Source organism: Diceros bicornis, chromosome 18 (genome assembly GCF_020826845.1).
Source record: "Diceros bicornis minor isolate mBicDic1 chromosome 18, mDicBic1.mat.cur, whole genome shotgun sequence".
Classification (NCBI taxonomy): domain Eukaryota; kingdom Metazoa; phylum Chordata; class Mammalia; order Perissodactyla; family Rhinocerotidae; genus Diceros; species Diceros bicornis.
Window position 1 is genome coordinate 28,267,562 of NC_080757.1, and position 18,999 is coordinate 28,286,560.

The window sequence follows — 18,999 nt, forward strand, 5'->3', positions numbered from 1 at the left end:
TACATTGCTGTTAGGAATGTAAACTGGTTCATCTGTTCTGCAAAGCAGTTTAGAAGTAGATATCAAGAGTCTCAAAAGTCACTTTCAGTGCTGTAAAGAATTCAACCATAAGAACATATCACAATTTATTCAACCATTTCCCTATTGATAGCTATATATATTGTTTTCATTTTTTTACTATTAAAAACACTGGAGTATATTGGAGTATATAACACATTTGTGAATGCTGTATTTAACATTTTATTAACATAAATCATCAACTGATGCTAAATCTATGGGAGTCAAATTTATATAATCTCAAAGAGATCCTAGGATATTAATCTAAAGGTGGGCTTGCTGAGTCACAGGTTGTGCACATCTTCAACTTTACTAGATATTGCCAAAATGTACTCTAAAATAAGAGTAATTTATTCTATGCCAACACTTTTCAGGCATATTAATTGTTGCCAATCTGATGGAAAAGAATGGCATTTCACTATTATTTTCAACTGCATTTCCAAATTACTAGTAAAATTCAGTATCTTATTTATTGACCATTTGTGTTTCCTCTTTTATGAAATGACTGACCACGTCCTTTGCCCATTTTTCTATGATAACATTTGTCTTCATTTGTTTCTTTTTGTTTTGTTTCATTTAGTAATTTGAAGGTGAATCCTCATTTTTTTAAGAACAAACTTCTCCATAACCACCACATTTCCTCCAAGGCTCCTTCCACCTTGTTAACTAAATCCAACATTCCTCTCATACTACTTCTCACACAGCTCTCTCAATGGAAATCAATTCTTCTTCTTTTTTTTTTTTGTGAGGAAGATCGGCCCTGAGTTAACATCTATCAATCCTCCTCTTTTTGCTGAGGAAGACTGGCCCTGGGCTAGCATCCGTGCCCATCTTCCTCTACTTTATATGGGACGCTGCCACGCATGGCTTGACAAGTGGTGTGTCAGTGTGCGCCCAGGATCCGAACCTGCAAACCCCGGGCTGCCACAGCAGACCGTGCGCACTTAACCACTTGCGCCACCTGGCCGGCCCAGAAACCAATTCTTCTTATCGACACCATTATCACAATTACCTTAAAGCTGTAATGATGTCATTCCCTTCCAATAAATTTGTATACAGTACAAAATAAGTCCAAATTCCATAGTTTTGCTTTCAAAGCCTTCCATAATGTGTCCTCCACCAACATTTTCAGCCTATTACTCTTCTATATATACTCTGTGCACTAAATAAACTGGACTGTTTGCCCCCCTTCTCAAATACTCCCTCGAGTTTCTAATTCTCTGTTTAGATGTATGCTATTCCTAGCACCCATCTGTTTATTGGAAATTCTTCTTCAAAGAAAGCTCTTCCTTAAAATATAATGCCAACAAATAAATATAGGAAAGAATTAGAAAAAAATCATTTTGCAACTATAACAATAAAACTGATTCACGCAAGAATCATCAGTTGATGATAAATCCAGAAGGTGATAATTTATGAGGAACAGGCTATTTCACATAATCTCCAAGTATGCCTCCCCCAAATTACTTATTAATTATAAGAGTAACTAGATTGAAGAAATCAAAAAAATACCCTAACCAAGCAATCAAAATTAATATCACCAATAAGCGGCAAATAACATGTACCTCCAGATTTGATGCTTTAGGATCAAAAGCAATTTGTATAATCCTTTGTATCACTTATGCAGTATTCCAGTCAAAAATGCATAACCACGAGGAAACATTAGAGAAACCCAAATTGAGGACATTCTATAAACTAACTAGCCAGTATTATTCAAAAATGTAAAAAATGTTATTCAAAAATGTTAAATGTGAAAGACAGACTGAGGACCTTTTCCAGATTAAAAGAGATTAAATATAATACATGATTCTTGAATGGATCCTGAACTGGGAAAAATGATATAAAGAATATTATTGAGACAACTGATAAAATTTCAGTATGGACTATAGATTTAGAATGTGTGCTTAACAAATGATTACTGAAATAAAAGAGCTTTAATTCCAAGAATCCACATACACCCCCATGACATCTAGGGAAACACACTGATACATATACCTGAGAAGAGAAACTAACAGGACTAATGTCTGAAACAGTGTCTAGAGTACTGAAGATTAAAATGAGCAAATTAACAATGCTGGAAACGTTCAGAGAAACCATCACCACTCACCTTACTTTAAGAACAAACACATGGGTCCTCGTGTGATTTTTCAATAAAGCCTTCAAGTTTCTAATATTGAACAGAAAACTGTTTAGATGGCAAAGGAAATAACTGCAAACGAGTTAGTTGCTTATAAAATAAAATTTAGATTCTTAATTTTTATAAAAAATATCTAAAAACACACATTATACTGCCTTTTGAATTTTAATGACACTAATAGCTTTATTTAACAAACATTGAGTGACTACTATGTGCAAAGCACTGTGCTAGGTGCCATGAAAGATACAAAGATGAAAAAGACATGGTCCCTGCCCACAAGGAGCGTATAATCTAGCAGGGGAGACAGACAAATACACAAATAACTAGAATACAAGGCAGTAAACAAGAGAGTGAGCAAGTGCTGAGTGTGGCCTGAGTGTGATACTAACTAGCCTCAAGGTTCCAATTTGAAACACTGGTGATGTAGTGTTGGCTGCTTTGAAAATCCCATCTCAAGATCGGCATAATAGATGTTTAAATGGTCCTACCCAAGCAGCTGGAGGCAAGAGAGTAGGCCAGGTGGAGGGGCTGTTTGGAACACTGTCACACCTACATACATGGTGCTGATACAAGTATGTAGGGACAGATAAAAAAGAACATATATATATCATCTGTCCTTTGGTTAATGGCTATAGCTACTGTTTTAAACAATATACTTTTATATAAAAAGGAATTTGTATAATCCCAGAAAAATCAATTTAAGGATTACTATTAATTCAACAAAGAATCTTGCCATAGGCAATTTTCTTATTTACTAATTGATTAAGTCTTTTCTCTAAATATCTATAAAGCTCTGTAGCAGTTAAACGGTTAGACATCTAAGTATTGCTGAGTAAAAACCTCTTATGTTCAGCCTTCTGAAGGAAATAGTCACGTACCTGATACCTGATATAATACTATTCTAATAGCAACAAGAAGGCCTTAAAGAGATTTAAGGAAAATAATTTTTAATGCTTCAATGCAAATGGATACACGCTGATTAAATACAATTCGATGTTCTTTGAAAATATCTCAATGACAGCATTTGATACCAGTTAAGGCCAGCAAAATAGAAGTGAGGAAAATGTCACATGTATTGTCTTTCATTGGTTTCATATATCATTGCCTATGACTATGGCAACCCAATCTTTTCCTTGAAAATTCCATTTATTGGTATTGATGAGCTTTGATTTGCTTTTAGCTAGTATGCTAATAACAGCTGCTGACCACTTCCTCTTGGTAGTGCTGTCTGACATAAATTGCAAAGTCGAAGCACATTTCCTGGCTGCTTTTCCTACTTCCTGAATTGGAGGGGTCACTGCTTAGCCTGTTTCCTTCAGTGTGTCGCTGTGATCCTGGGACCTCTGCTGCTTTCTCTCAAGGAAACGAGCACGTGCATCTGATATGGATTTATCATCATTTCTTCTTTGCATTTTCTTTAGGACTTCTTTTGATATTCCATCTGAAAACATTACAAATTAATCAGTAAAACTTTCGTTTTGAGATTCAGTACTAGAAATGTTAAGAGAAAGAGATGCCCTGATGTTTGAATGTTAAGGGGCAAAAAGGGAAATTAAATTTTGCCCTTTCAAAAGAAATGATGTAGTCTATGGTGAAAATATAAGAGCATGGAGGCCTAGGGAGTCAGAAAAATAGACCCTAATTCAAGCACATAGTGCAGTTATACACTGCAACAAAACACCTAGTAGCTAACATTTCTATAGACTCTTCTACGATCTTGGGCAAAATTCCTTACCATTCTATTTCTCAGTGATGTTAAATAAGGATAATACAATCTGCTCCATCAATCAGCCTCAAAAAGCTTTACTGAAAAGCTTTTTGTACCTGTGAGCTGAGAATTAATAAGCTTTCTGTCCTCGTTCAGTACCACAACTGTTTATGCCTCCCAACTAGGGACCTAATATTTCATGGAAAAATTCCCTTAAAAAAAAGATGTTCTGAGGTAATCACTCAGAAAATTTTATAAAAAAAATAAAAATAAGGCACTACTGGGAAGCAGTATGGCATAATGGTTAAGAGAAAGGCCACAGAGTCCGATTCAAAATCCAGATTCACCAATTATTAGCTATGGGATTTTCAGCAAATTATTGTAAACTGCCAATTCCTTCCTCATCTATAAAGTGGGGTATGTACTTACTTCATAGGGTTATTGTGAAAATTCAGTAGGGTAATGCAAGTTGTTAGCACAAAGGAAAAACTCAATAGATACTGTTGTTATTAATAATGTTGTTGGACAGAGAGGTTAAGGAAAACATGATTAATTGGAAGGAAAGAAGGAAGTCAAAATAATTAAGTCTGAGACTCACAACAACTCTTTGCTTTCTGAGGAGACAGAGCCAGATTCTAAGCCCTGTAACAATATTTCTGTAATTATATGAAAATCTGGACATTTATTCTCCCTGGACTTACATCGCTAGAACAAGTAATTCACTCACCCTTTAGGTGCTTTACATTTTCCTTATTTGTCCATCTCCTTCTTGCATCTTCTCTCACTTCACGTCGGGCCACACTGCTCAAATCATGTGCATTAAATTCATGCAACTTGGGTAACAAGTCTCTCACCCATTCGTAACGGATTGGACACACAATTCTTGCGTAGACTTTGGTGGTAACTAATACCTCATGAAAAATGATCCATTCAAGTTTGGTTTCCTGTTCATGAAGCTATATAAAAGAATTCATTTAAGGATGATAACTCAATAACCTGCCTTATTCCACATTAGGCCAACCAAATACTAAAAGCCCAAACTCTTCTGAGTTAATTCCTATATTCTTCAATCAAACAGGAGTCATGTGCTAACCAATACCTTTATAGCTTTATGTAATGTAGACATATGCTAAACTTAACCTCAAGTGAAAAGCAGAAGACATCTGTATATTACTTATTCGTACACTTTTACAAATTTCTTCTCTTTACTAAAAATAAGGTACTTACTGCTGAGGAAGGATGAATGTGAACTGGGCTTCCACGCCCATCCATTGTGCAAAACGTTCTCCCAACAGATCTAAAAACCGAAAAACCAAAGGATAAAGACAAGAACTAAGGTAAAACAATGAAGTAAGTAGTCTTACAGTGCACAATTATAATATGTTCTACTACAAAGAGTGCTATAAGCAGAGGTTTAAATTTATTCATCTGTGACTATAACTTCTCTACCAATTCATCTTTTTTTTTTTTTTTGAGGAAGATCAGCCCTGAGCTAACATCCATGCTAATCCTCCTCTTTTTGCTGAGGAATACTGGCCCTGGGCTAACATCTATTACCAATCCTCCTCCTTTTTTTTTCCCCCAAAGCTCCAGTAGATACTTGTATGTCACAGTTGCACATCCTTCTAGTTGCTCTATGTGGGACACGGCCTCAGCATGGCTGGAGAAGCAGTGCGTCAGTGAGCACCTGGGATCCGAACCCGGGCCGCCAGCAGCAGAGCGCGCGCACTCAACCGCTAAGCCACGGGGCCGGCCCACTAATTTATATTCTTAACTTCAAATTCTTATCCTCTTTTCTAGACTTCCCTACATAAATGTTATTCCAAAAACGTGTCAAAATAATAGCCCTAGTTCAATCATTACCACAACTGATTTCCTATAGTACTTTCCTTCCTATAGTACTTTATATATAAAGTACTATAACCCATATCAGACTGCATTATAATGTTTATATATCTATACAGTACAGTATATATTTGTACAGTAAAAAATATTTTTTATTTGAACCATTTGAGAGTTAGTTGCCAACCTTATGCTTGATCATCCCCAATTACCTCATAATTTTATATAACATTCTCCTACATAACCATAATACAACCATCAAAACCAGGGAATTAACACTGATACATTACTAACATCTAATTCTCAGACCCCACTAAAGTTTTACCAAATGTCCTAACAATATGCTTTACAGCAAAAGGATCCAGTTCAGAATCATGTATTGCCTTTAATTTTCATATCCCCTTAGTTTCTTTCATTCTGGAATATTCCCCTGGTCTTTCTTTGACCTTCATGATCTTGACACCTTTAAAGATTATAGGCTAGTTATTTTGTAGTACATCCCTCAATTTGAGTTTATCTGTTTCAGGATGACTAGATTCAGGTTATGCATCTTTGCCAGGAATATCACAGAAGTGATGCTGTGTTTTCATTACATCCTATCAGGAAGAACATGATTTCGACTTGTTTCGTTACTGATGATGTTCACTCTGATTGCTTGATTTAGATAGCATCTGGCAGGCTTCTCCACTGAAAAGTGACTTTTTCCCTTCAAAAATAACGAGAATTTTGTGGAGAGGTGCTCAACTATGTAAAAAATTCCATGTCGTTAAACTTTTAATTAATTTATATGATGATAGACCCATGATTTCGCATTTTATTCAGTGGGTTATATATAGTCCATTACTATCATTATTTATTTTGATACTCAAAATGTCCCATATTTGATCAGTTGGGGCCTATTCAAGCTGGCTCCTGTATACTTCTGACATGGTCTCAACCTTCGTTGATCACTTCTTTGCCCGCTGGCAAAATAAGATGTTCCAGGCTCATCTTGTACTTTTCCAGCCCTATTTCTCCAAAGAGCCCCGAGTCCTTTATGTGGCAGGTGGCTGTTCCAAGTCAAGATCTGGGCACTAAGTATATTCATTGCTATTATGGTGTCATTGCTCTGAGTCCCCCTCAGAGCTAGGTTATATATATATATAAATATTTACACACATACAAATAAATATATATATACAAAGTAACATCTATTTTTATTCCCATATCTATCTATCCATCCAACTATACCAAAAACAGTAAGTTCATAATGATACCCTGAAATTCCAATCCAACAACACCGAGCTCATTCTTGTTTTCACCCTTTCAGTATTTCTAACTCCCTTCACCATTAGCCTTAATATATTTAATTATGTGATCAATTCCTCTGTATATAATGAATGTCCGACACCACCGTTTACCCCTTTCCCTACAAGGGTGCCATTCCTGACAACACTCAGACTCTGACCCTCAACACCAACCAACTGCCATGTGAGTGCCTTCCCCATCCTACTCAAGCTCTGACCCTCCACACCAAACTACCCTTCCTCAGGGATGACACCTTCAATCTGTTTGGCTTTCACACTCCATACAGAGCCACCTCTCTGCAAGAAAACCCTTGTGACTCAACTTAGGCACAGATACCCCATGTTAGATAGCTGTCCTACAGACTCCCCTCCTATTCCACTTGAGCTCCAATATCCCTCTTTGAGCCACTGCAGCTCCCCCTGCACAAGTGACAGTTAAAATAAGGGTCATTGTAATTGACGTCATCATAATCACGGCGCTTAAATTAAACTGTCAATCTTTAATATTAAATAGTTCAATACTGTAGTCAAATACAGTGGTATTTCTTTATCCATCTCTCAAGCTCATATTGCTTACCTTCGAGCTACATTTTTGAAATAGCCTGCACAAAGACATCTTCGTAGTACTTCATGTTTAGGGCCTTCAAAGGTCTCTCTTGGGAAATCACTTTGCTATAGAAAGAACATATATACACTGGTAAATCTCAGAACAATTTCAAATAATCTCCTATTGTGAAAAATCCACATTTCTAAACACCTGTTTCTGGCCAATATGGCATCTAAGTGGGACCAGATTTACCCCTGTGCTTGAAAAAAACAAAAACGAGACAAAACATATGAAAAAAGATTTCCAAAACACTGTATATCAAGTAATAAGAGAGAGTGATCTCTGAGAAATAAATGAAGTAAGAGAAATAAATGAAATAAGCCCAACAACTACCCCAGCTTACAATCAATCTTGAGAGAGATTCTGGACCACGGCGCAAGGAAAAACCCAAGTGGAACCTGGAGAACTCCCTGAGTTAAAAGAGAGACAGAGCTGAGAGTCCAGGAAGACCAAGATGGCAAGAGTTCAGGAGAGAAGAGAACTGCATAGGGAGAGAACTCCAGAGATCTGCAGAAGGGCCTCCTCAAGTGTTCAGCTGAATACTAATTAGCATATGAATGTGAGGACACTACGCCAAGGCCAGGAAAAGAACCTCCCAAAAGGATAAGAGATAACAGTGCTTGGTGCTCACACAAGGTTAAGAATGGTGCTTGTTCCTACAAGCCAGACTAGAACACCTCATAACTTACATGGTTTTGGGTAGAATACTCAAAAGGTCTTGTCAAAATGTTACTCAAGAATAAAAACCATTACAGCAATCACCTGTTTAAGCTTCCTGATTAGTTCTCGAAGTTGAGCTTCAACACGAAATGCAGAAAATAAGCACCTCCAATGAATCCAATGTTTTTGGCACCACGAAGCCGGAGCTCCACTGCAAAACAACATTATTGGTTATCTCAAAAATATCTTCTAGAAGTGAAAGACAGTCTAACATTTTCATTTCTATTACAAAACTAGAAACCCATAAGCAACTGTCAGCTCTTTTATGAGACCGGTGCAATTACCGAAAAAGCACTTTAAGGAATCTGAAAAAACAAATTAATGTAGGTGCCTCTGAGTGAATTAAAAAATAATTTGTAAATGGATTTCTTTTTATACATGTATGCCTTAACAAATATCCAATCATTTTCTCATCTAAGCTACTTATATAGAACCAAAATTCTATAAGGTCATTTTCAGGATAGGTTTAGGGAGACAAAAAAGAAGAGAACTATTATTACATAATAAAGGCCTACTAAGTAACAAGCACCTGACACAGATAAATCTTACTAACGTTCACAAAAATACCTTGAGGTCAATATCATCCACACTGAACATTACTGTCTAAAGTCACACAGTAAGTATACGTTGGAGCTATATTTCAAACTGACACTTTCCAGTACATAGAACTATCTGACATACCTTGATTTGCACTGTTCAAAAATGACAGCTAAAGTTGCAAAGTCATTAAATCCTCCAGCTTTAGCTGCCAGTTCTCGATGTCTCTGTTCTGCTTCCTTCTGGTACTCTGGATCAACTAAAATGACAATTGGAAAGGCAATTTAGTCATACTTTATATCAAGTGCCTACATTTACTTTGTTTACTCAAGCTCATTAAAAGCCCCTCACCCTCTGGGGTGGAATAAGGATGGAACTATATTCACTCTTCTGGGAGGGGCTCTAATTACTCCCACGACTCCTTTTCTTCTTTTAACCACACTTCAGAGATTTTACCAGAATAGCAACATTACTTCTCCCAATCCATTTGCCTCTAAAATAGTATTTGGCATTTATTTTTTAAATTTGTTTTTATCATAAGCGTAACACATGCTCACAGTAAAAAAAAATTATGTAAAAGTTCAACGTTCTCCACTTTGTTGCATTTACCCATAAACCAATCCTCAAGGCTACCCACTGTTAATTATTTATTTTTTTTATTTTTTTATTTTTATTTTTTTATTTTTTTTTGAGGAAGATCAGCCCTGAGCTAACATCAGTGCTAATCCTCCTCTTTTTGCTGAGGAAGACCGGCTCTGAGCTAACATCTATTGCCAATCCTCCTCCTTTTTTTCCCCCAAAGCCCTAGCAGATAGTTGTATGTCATAGTTGCACATCCTTCTAGTTGCTGTATGTGGGACGCGGCCTCAGCATGGCTGGAGAAGCAGTGCGTCGGTGCGCGCCCGGGTCTGAACCCGGGCCGCCAGTAGCGGAGCGCGCGCACTTAACCGCTAAGCCAGGGGGCCGGCCCCACTGTTAATTATTTAGTGTGTCCTTCAAGATATTTTCTATGTATATGCAAGCACATGTACATAGTGGTTTATTTTTACACAAATGGGATATATATTCTGAAACTTCCTTTATTTAATAACAGCTCCAGGGCAGTAGACATAGAATTATTTATTCTCAAAAACAGCTACACTGGGGCAGGCCTGGTGGTGCAGCAGTTAAGTGCTCGCACTCCGCTGCGGCGGCCTGAGGGTTCGCTGGTTCGGATCCTAGGCGAGCACCAACGCAAGGCTCATCAAGCCATGCTGTGGTGGCGTGCCATATAAAGTAGAGGAAGATGGGCACGGATGTTAGCCCAGGGCCAATCTTCCTCGGCGAAAAGAGGAGGATTCGCATCGGGTGTTAGCTCAGGCCTGGTCTTCCTCTCACACACACACACAAAAATAGCTACTTTGTATTCCCTAGGGGTATAAGGAACATAACGTAATTTAACCAGTCCCTATTTATCCAATTCCTAATTATGGGAGATTAGACAGAACTGCCATATATGCAGAACTAAACTACTACAAGCTTTTTCTTTTCTTAACTTTATATGTATTGACATGCAGACAGACAACTACATAGGTCATAAGTGTACAGCTTAATGAATGTTCACAAACAGAACATACCAATGTACCCAACACCCAGATCAACAAATAGAATATTATCAGCATGCCAGAGGCCCTCTTTTTGCTCTCCTTCCAATAACTACCTGTTCCCCTCCACAAGGGTAAGTATATCCTGACCTCTAACCCCAAAGAAGAGTTTTGCCTATTTCTAAACTTTGTATAAATGAACTTTATGTGTCTAGTTTCTCTTGCTCAACATTAAGTTTTTGAGATTTACTGACTTTGTACTCCATCCCTCTCAGGACTGGTGTGCTCTCTGATTGCCTAAGTTCCCCACATAGCACTTTACCCAGGCTAATCTTCTTTCAGAGTCTCATTTTTTAAAAATTTTCTAGAGCTCCTTCCTTCATTATACCACATCATACAATTCCTACTCCTTTAGTATACCCATCACAGCTAGATTTAGCAGAGGCACCATGTTGCCTGATCCCAGGGAGCAGCACTTATATAGATTACAATTTGAATCTGCAAAGCAGCAGTTCCTGGTATCAGGAGGAAAGCAATCTGATTAAATAAAACACTAATGAAGATATAAAGTCTTCCCTCCCAGGCTTTAAGTAGCTTCCACCTATGTTACCTAAGTAACAACTGAAAGAAGCAGCTAGAGACAAAAAGGGAGAGAAGATGATTTATCACAGGCCATATATATGGCCCTGGCAAGGTGAAGATATAATGCCCATGTCTTGAACCTCTCAGGGATACTGATTTTTAAGCCAAAACATCTCATTTCAAGCACCTAATCACCACTGCCCAGAAAGTAGTATGCCAAAAGTCAAACTGCACCAGACTTGAGCATCAACCCTGTCCTGGCTCCCAACGTCAGCAGACAAGCCTATCAGGCAGGGCTCCTGGATCCCTGAATTGTGGTGTTCCCTGCCATAGAAATGCAGAGCCCCAGCTGCCTCGGACCCTTGGACTATGAAGCCTCAGAGAAGCTTCTACTATGGTTCAGTTCCTCCCTTCTCTGCCTCCAGCTGACCCTAGAAACGTCTGATTTGGCTGGAATATCGCTACAGTAATTTACATAGATGGCTTACCATCTCTTATTCAAATGTTGGAATAAATGAATAAATTTTACTGGATTACAATTTTAAACTCAGCTCATATTCTGTGAAGATTAACTCTGCATGGTTAGTGTTGGGTCTCTGTTGTTTCGAGTGGCTACCTGCTCATACTTTAAAAAATGTAGAGAGCACATTGCTTCTCTGGCTGTCCTTCCCACATTGCTACCTTCTCACTGTCTCTGTCTCTCTCTCCCCCCGCCCATTATTCTCAAAGTCCAGAGAAAAGACAGAGCATATTTTTGTTCCTTTTCCCTAACTCTTCCCTCAAAAATAACCTAATTAATTAAAGTTAAAACTGGCAGAGTCCCATAGTAAATTCAGGATATGTACAGGAAAGTTGAAACCCATATCACACACAGTTCCTACAATCTCAGCAAGTTTATCCTCTGACTAAACCATAGTTTGACTATCCATCTTTAATTACTTTTCCAGTAGACTTGTCATTTTCTTTAATTTATTATCTTTCCCCAGATGAAATTCTATTATCAGTTTTACCTCATGCAAATACGTCGATGCTACCGAGGCAAAAACTATAAAGAAGAAGCTGAAGCAGCAAAACAAGGCTATATCAGCTGAACTTCTCCCTTTGGGAAGATAATTCAATACTTTCCATAGGGCAATCAATCAGAAAACAAAAGTGTTACACAAAAATGGTTTCAATAATAACAGTCCTCAGGGCTGAAGCAAAGGAATAAGGCTTATATAAGTGTCACATACACATAAAGTGCCCTTTATTTCTAAAAATATCACGTTAAAATAATTAAAATAAAAACTTTAAAACAAACTCCACATTATTTTAAATGTGTTCGATTTTAAGGCAATGTCGTTTACCACCTAAAAAATATTTAACAGCCCTCACTCCACTGACTGACTTCTAAAGCAATATCTATACTTGCAGACATTGTGTACACAATTTACTACAGCAAAAGAGATTACTAAAAATGTTGACAGTATCATCATTTTGATGTTTAAAATCTTTATTCAATTTAGATCTGAGAATACTAACCAGTTTTACCAATAAGTATATAATAAACTAAATTAAGTGATCTACAATGACTAAGACCCAAGCCAGACAGAACTGCTTAACCTCTGAAGATTATAAATGCACTTAGAAGCAGCTGGAAAGCTAATACACATTTTGGGTGTAACAAGATCTCAGCGACTCACATGCTCAAAAACTGAAGCTGCATTTTGCAGCAGCTGAAGGTCTTGATGATCCAGGTTTAAAAATTAAGCCTAGGTCATATATGTATATATAGCAAGAGCTATCTCTCTTAAGTATGAATAAGAAACTGGCAGCAGTTGTTGCCTCTAGGAATCAGACCTGGGGACATGTTTAGGAGGGGGAAATTTACTTTTCACTTAATTCTTTTGGTAGTATTTGAATTTTTTTTTTTTTTAAGATTTTATTTATTTACTTTTTCCCTCCAAAGCCCCAGTAGATTGTTGTATGTCATAGCTGCACATCCTTCTAGTTGCTGTATGTGGGACGTGGCCTCAGCATGGCCGGAGAAGCGGTGCGTCCGTGCACGCCCGGGATCCAAACTCGGGCCTCCAGCAGCGGAGCGCGCGCACTTAACCGCTAAGCCACGGGGCCGGCCCTGAATTTTTAACTATACACATATATTGGGAACGGTGGTGTGAGGAGTTAGGTGAAACCTCTTTCCCAGAGAGACAGCTATTAAACGAATCAAAATTACCCAAGACAATCATTCAAAGTCTCTGGAGATTGACTTTATCTATGGAATTCAGTAGGAACAGTAGGAAGTATTGCATTTGAGTAGGAACTACACCCCCCCCCCTCCACCCGGCTTTGTGTATGGAAAAACTATTCCAGAAGGCTTGGCAGACTGAAAGTGGCAACCCTTCCCTCACCCCCAGCTCCTACTCTGTAGGGAAGATCAAGGCTGAACAGCTAATGAATGGGGGAACAGCTGATGACAGTGCAGTCTTCTATATTGTAGAAGAGCTGTTCCAGTGAGTTCAGCAGCCGAGCAGTAGCTCCTACTACTCCCAGTTTCCTAGAGCTATCCAGGTATTTGGTGGGGGCAGGCGGCAGTTGGTGAATACTCACAGATCCCGTCTTGCCAGGCTTTGTGCTAAGAAAGATGCATACTGGACAGTGGTAGTAGCTAAAGCACCAGTTCCCACCACCTCCCACCCCAAGCTTCTGCTCTACAGGGAGAGTTCAGGTAGAGGAGCCAGTGAAGAGCAGGTTCCCAATCAACACCTAGCTCCTGCTCCATATCACAGAGGTTCTTCCCAGGGGAGGGTAGAGACAAGCATTGTCAAAGACAGGTAATACTTTGCTTTGTCAAGGTGCCCAACTTAACTTGGATCAGACTATGGAGCAATTTATGCCCCAGGGCACTGTCAAAAACAACAGAGCAATCAGCTAGCAATCAGTAGAGACTAATAGCTTGGTGTGATACCAGTAGAGGCAGACCAGCAAAAAATTGAGGCAGATCAACCAAAAACTGAGCAGAGAGATCAAAGAAACTTGCTAAAACTACAGTTGTCCTGATGTTCTGGAAGACTGTGCAGATGCCCAAGGTTGTACCTTCTGAAGAGCAAAAGGAGAGGGAACATCTGAGCCTCTGGTCTTTGGCTGAACACAGGGCAAACTCATAAATTCCCTGAACTGTGAAAACAGTCTCCTAACCACACAACACAGATCCAACAGTAAAGGGTGAAAACATCACTGGCTTAAGGGGCTTAGGTACAACCTCCAACCAATCAGTAGCTGACTGTTGGTGTTGAAATATACAACAAACAAAATAAAAACTTCACTAAGTGAGACTCAACAGATTTCATCTGGCAGAAGAAAGAATCAATGAAATATAAATCAAAAGAGATTATGCAATCCAAAGAACAGAGGAAAAAAAGAATGAAGAAAAATGAGCAGTCTCAGAGAAATGTGGGACACCATTAAGCACACCAACATATGCTTAATGGGAGTGCCAGTAGGAGAGGAGAGAGAGAAAGGGGAAGAAAAAATTTCGAGGAAATAATGGATGAAAAAAATTCCAAAATCTGATGAAAAACATTAATCTACACATTCAAGAAGCTTCGTGAGGGGCCGGCCCGGTGGTGCAAGCGGTTAAGTGCGCGTGCTCCGCTGTGGTGGCCCGGGGTTCACAGGTTCGGATCCCGGGTATGCACCAACGCACTGCTTGGTAAGCCATGCTGTGGCAGTGTCCCATATAAAGTGGAGGAAGATGGGCACGGATGTTAGCCCAGGACCAGTCTTCCTCAGCAAAAAAAGAGGAGGATTGGCAGATGTTAGCACAGGGCTGATCTTCCTCACAAAAAAAAAAAAAAAGCTTAGTGAACTCTAAGTAGAATGAAAGCAAAGAAACCACAGACATATAACAGCACAGATGCTGAAAGCAGCAAGAGAAAATGACTTATTGTGCACAAAAGAACTCCAAGAAAATTAACAATTGACTTCTCATTAGAAAGGATGGAGGCCAGAAGACTGCGGGGTGATATATTCATAATGCTGAAAGAAAACAAGGCAAAATAAAGACATTCCCAGATAACAAACCTGAGAGAATTCATTGCTAGCATATCTGCCTTACAAGAAATAATAAAGTTATTCAGGCTGAAAGGAAGTGACATCAGACAGTAATTTGAATGACACTAAAAAAGAGCACTGGTAGGCACCAGCCTGGTGGCATAGTGGTTAAGTTCACATGCTCCACTTCGGCAGCCCAGGGTTCACAGGTTTGGATCCCGGGCACAGAACTACGCACTGCTTATCAAGCCATGCTGTGGCAGGCATCCCACATATAAAGTAGAGGAAGATGGGCACAGATGTTAGCCCAGGGCCAATCTTCCTCAGCAAAAAGAGGAGGATTGGCAACACATTAGCTCATGGCTAATCTTCCTCACAAAAAAAAAAAAAAAAAGAGAAAGCACTGGTAAAAGTAAATATGTAGGTAAATAAAAAAGAGAGTAATGATTATTTCTTCTAGTCGATTTCCTTACATGACTTAAAAAGAAATTGCATGAAACATTATCTATAAAATTGTATTGTTTGGCCTGTAACAAAGAAAAGTACTGTATCTGACAGTAACAACACATGTATTCTCTATTTTTTACAAAAGAGGCCTATGTCACTATCTAAGGAAAATAAACTCAATCCTGCGTCTGATATAACAGTAGAAAAGGCCACTGCTTTATAGTTACATTTTCATTGTGTGGAATTTAGAAACACTGATAAATCTCTGAGCTTTGGGGGTAATTCATGTTTCATATCCATTAATATCACTGACATCAAGTCCTTCACAAAGGTAAGACCTAATTAAAACTTTCTCACCAAATCAAAGCACAGAATACAAGACATACTCCTATTGGCTATTATCTCAATATTCTAAAGAATTAGAATTGACCCATGTCCATAGATATCTAAGGCCAAGTATTTAGCTAGCAAAGGGAAGTCTCCCTTTTCTCTGAGTGCCTACAAATATAGTATACTTTGAAACAATGTTCTGCTGAAGTGAGTCCCAAACAAGAGCCTTCAAGATAACAAAAACCACCTCAAAAACCTGAGAAAACAACAAAGTACACATAATTAAAACCTAAGACCCGAACAACCTAAAAAACTAAAAAATTAAGAGTCAACAGACCATCTGCAGACAGAGGATTCTAAATAAAAAATTAAAAACCAATACCTGGACTTCTACTTGTAGCTCTGGAAAAGACTTAATTTTTCTTTTCTCCTCTTAACTTCTTTCAAAGACATATGAAGGTTTAAAGGAAAAATTATAATACTGTATTGTAGGGTTTATAATATTTATCAATGTAATCTATGATAACAAGAGCACAAATGACGGAGGAGTAAATGGAACTAAACTGTTGCAAAGTTTCTTGTATTTTACATGAAACAATAAAATATTAATTTTGAGTAAACTGTGATTGGCTAAAAATGTATATTATAATTCCTAGAGCAAGAATATGTTAAGAGATAGCAAAAAGCCAATAAAGAGTTCAACACATCCCTATTAAAATTCTAGCTGGCGTTTTTTGAAGAAACTGCTATGCTGATTCTAAAATTTAGATGGAAATGCAAGGAATATAGAATAACCAAAATATCAAAAAAGAAACACAATGTTGAAAGACTTACACTATCTGATTTCAAAATTTATCATAAAGGCTATGTAATCAATACAAAGTGGCACTGACATCAGGATAGACAAATAGATCAATGGAATAAAACAGAGTTCAGAAAGACACACACAAATATACAGTCCACAGATTTTCTACAAAGGTACCAAAGCAATTCAATGGGGAAAAGTAAATCTTTTCAACAAATGTGCTGGAACAAGTGGGAAAAAAGTAACCTAGACCTCTACCTCATACCATATACAAAACTTAATATCAGATGGATCACTGTCCTAAACTTAAAAGCTAGAAACTGTAAAGCTTTTAGGTCAAAATATCAATAGAGATGTGAGAAAGAAGTATATTTTCACAATCTTGGGGCAGGAAAAGATTTATTAACGTGCAGAAAGCAATAACCACACACACAAAAAAATAATTGATGTATTAGACTTTATCAAAATTCAAAATCTCTCTCATCAAAAGACATTGTTAAGTAAACAGAAAAGCCACAGACTGAGAAAAAAATATGTGCAATTCATACCTAACAAATAACTTGTATCTAGAATAAAGAATTCCCAGATTCAATAATTTTTCAAAAAATTTAAAATATGGGCACAAAGGCCGGCCCCGTGGCTTAGCGGTTAAGTGCGCGTGCTCCGCTGCTGGCGGCCCAGGTTCGGATCCCGGGCACGCACCGGACACACTGCTTCTCCAGCCATGCTGAGGCTGCGTCCCACATACAGCAACTAGAAGGATGTGCAACTATGACATACAACTATCTACTGGGGCTTTGGGGGGAAAATAAATAAATAAATAAAATCTTTAATAAATAAATAAATAAATAAATAAAATAAAATATGGGCACAAGATTTTAATAGACACTTCACAAAGGAAGATAAACAGCCAATAACCACATGAAAAAGTGCTCAAAATTATTACTCATCAGGAAAATGCAAATGAAAGCCACAAAGAAGTATCACTTATATATAATAGAATGTACAAAATGAAAATGATTGGCAACAGCAAATGTTAAGGGGACATGTAGTGCAAGCTGCACTCTCAGACATCACTGATGGGATTTAAAATGGTACAGCCACTTTGGGTAAAGGGTTAGCAATTTCTTCAAGTTAAACATACACCTATTCAATAACGCACCAATTTCTTTCCTAGGTATTTACCTAAGAGAAATAAAAATATACATCTACAAATACATCTGCTGAAGAATGTCTGAAACAGCTGTATTCATAAATAGCACCAAACAAGAAACAATTCAAATGTCCATCAATAGGATAACGGATAAACTAACTGTAGTATGTTCATACAATGGAATACCACTCAAACATAAAAAGAACAAAGCACTGATACATACAACAACATGGATGAATCTCACATACATTATGTGGACCAAAAGAAGTCAAACACAAAAAAGTATATACTGCATAATTCTATTTATATGAAGTTTCAGAAGAGGCAAAACTATGTAAAAAAAAATCAGAAAAATGGCTGACTAGAGGGAGGCAGGATGCCATCTGACTGGGAAGGGGAACTGAGGGAATTTTCTGGAGTCATAAAACTGTTCTATATCTTGACAGGGGTGTGGGTTATATGGGTGTATGCATTTCACAAAATTCACTGAATTATACACTTAAGACTTACATATTTCACTACATGTGAATTTTACTTAAAAAAAAAAACTGTAAGCTAATATTGAACTCTAGGTATATATGGTGCCTTGCACAGTGGTATAGCGTAGCAATTCTGAAACTACTTTTGTATATTCTAGGGACAATGGACAATTTGAATATGGACTCTGGACTAAATAATAGTATTGTATCAATGTTAAATTTCCTAATTTTGATACATGTGCTATGGTTAAATAAGAGATTGCCCTTGTTCTTTGTAAATATCCATGTAAATATTTTGTGTTAACGGAACATGTTTCCAATTTACTCTCAAATGATTCAGAAAAAGAAATAAAATCCATACTTTTAAATGTATGTATACATAGAGAGAGAGAAAGAATAATAAAGCAAATGCAGCAAAATGTTAAAAACTGCTGAAACTAGATAAAAGACATAAAGGAGTTCCTTTATTAGTCTTTCAACATTTCTGTAAGTTTGAAATTGTATTACAATAAAATGTTACCCCCCAAAAAAGGCTAACATCAGACTCGTTTCATCTATTTAAATATTCCAACAAGGAAAAACACTTCCTTTTTCTGGCCTTAGAAGACTATTAGAGTTGAATTACCTTAATCTAACGCCCTGGTTTTACAAAGGAAAAATGAAGTCCAGAAAAACCCGGCCAATAGTCAGATAA

The 18,999-nt window shown here is 37.6% G+C and overlaps 1 protein-coding gene across 3 annotated transcripts in view; it reads right to left on the reverse strand.

Moving 5' to 3' along the window:
• Nucleotides 1–3,124: 3,124 nt before the first annotated feature.
• The window catches only part of DHX40 (DEAH-box helicase 40), a 42,772-nt gene continuing 26,897 nt past the window's right edge, over nt 3,125–18,999 (reverse strand). For all 3 annotated transcript variants that reach the window (XM_058560515.1, XM_058560516.1, XM_058560514.1), the window contains 6 exons: nt 9,039–9,153; nt 8,400–8,508; nt 7,608–7,702; nt 5,130–5,199; nt 4,630–4,858; nt 3,125–3,635 (listed from right to left, as the gene is read on the reverse strand). In XM_058560515.1, the coding sequence (XP_058416498.1) occupies nt 3,496–3,635; nt 4,630–4,858; nt 5,130–5,199; nt 7,608–7,702; nt 8,400–8,508; nt 9,039–9,153 (758 nt within the window). In that variant the 3' untranslated portion in view covers nt 3,125–3,495. The remainder of the gene's footprint in view (nt 3,636–4,629; nt 4,859–5,129; nt 5,200–7,607; nt 7,703–8,399; nt 8,509–9,038; nt 9,154–18,999) is intronic.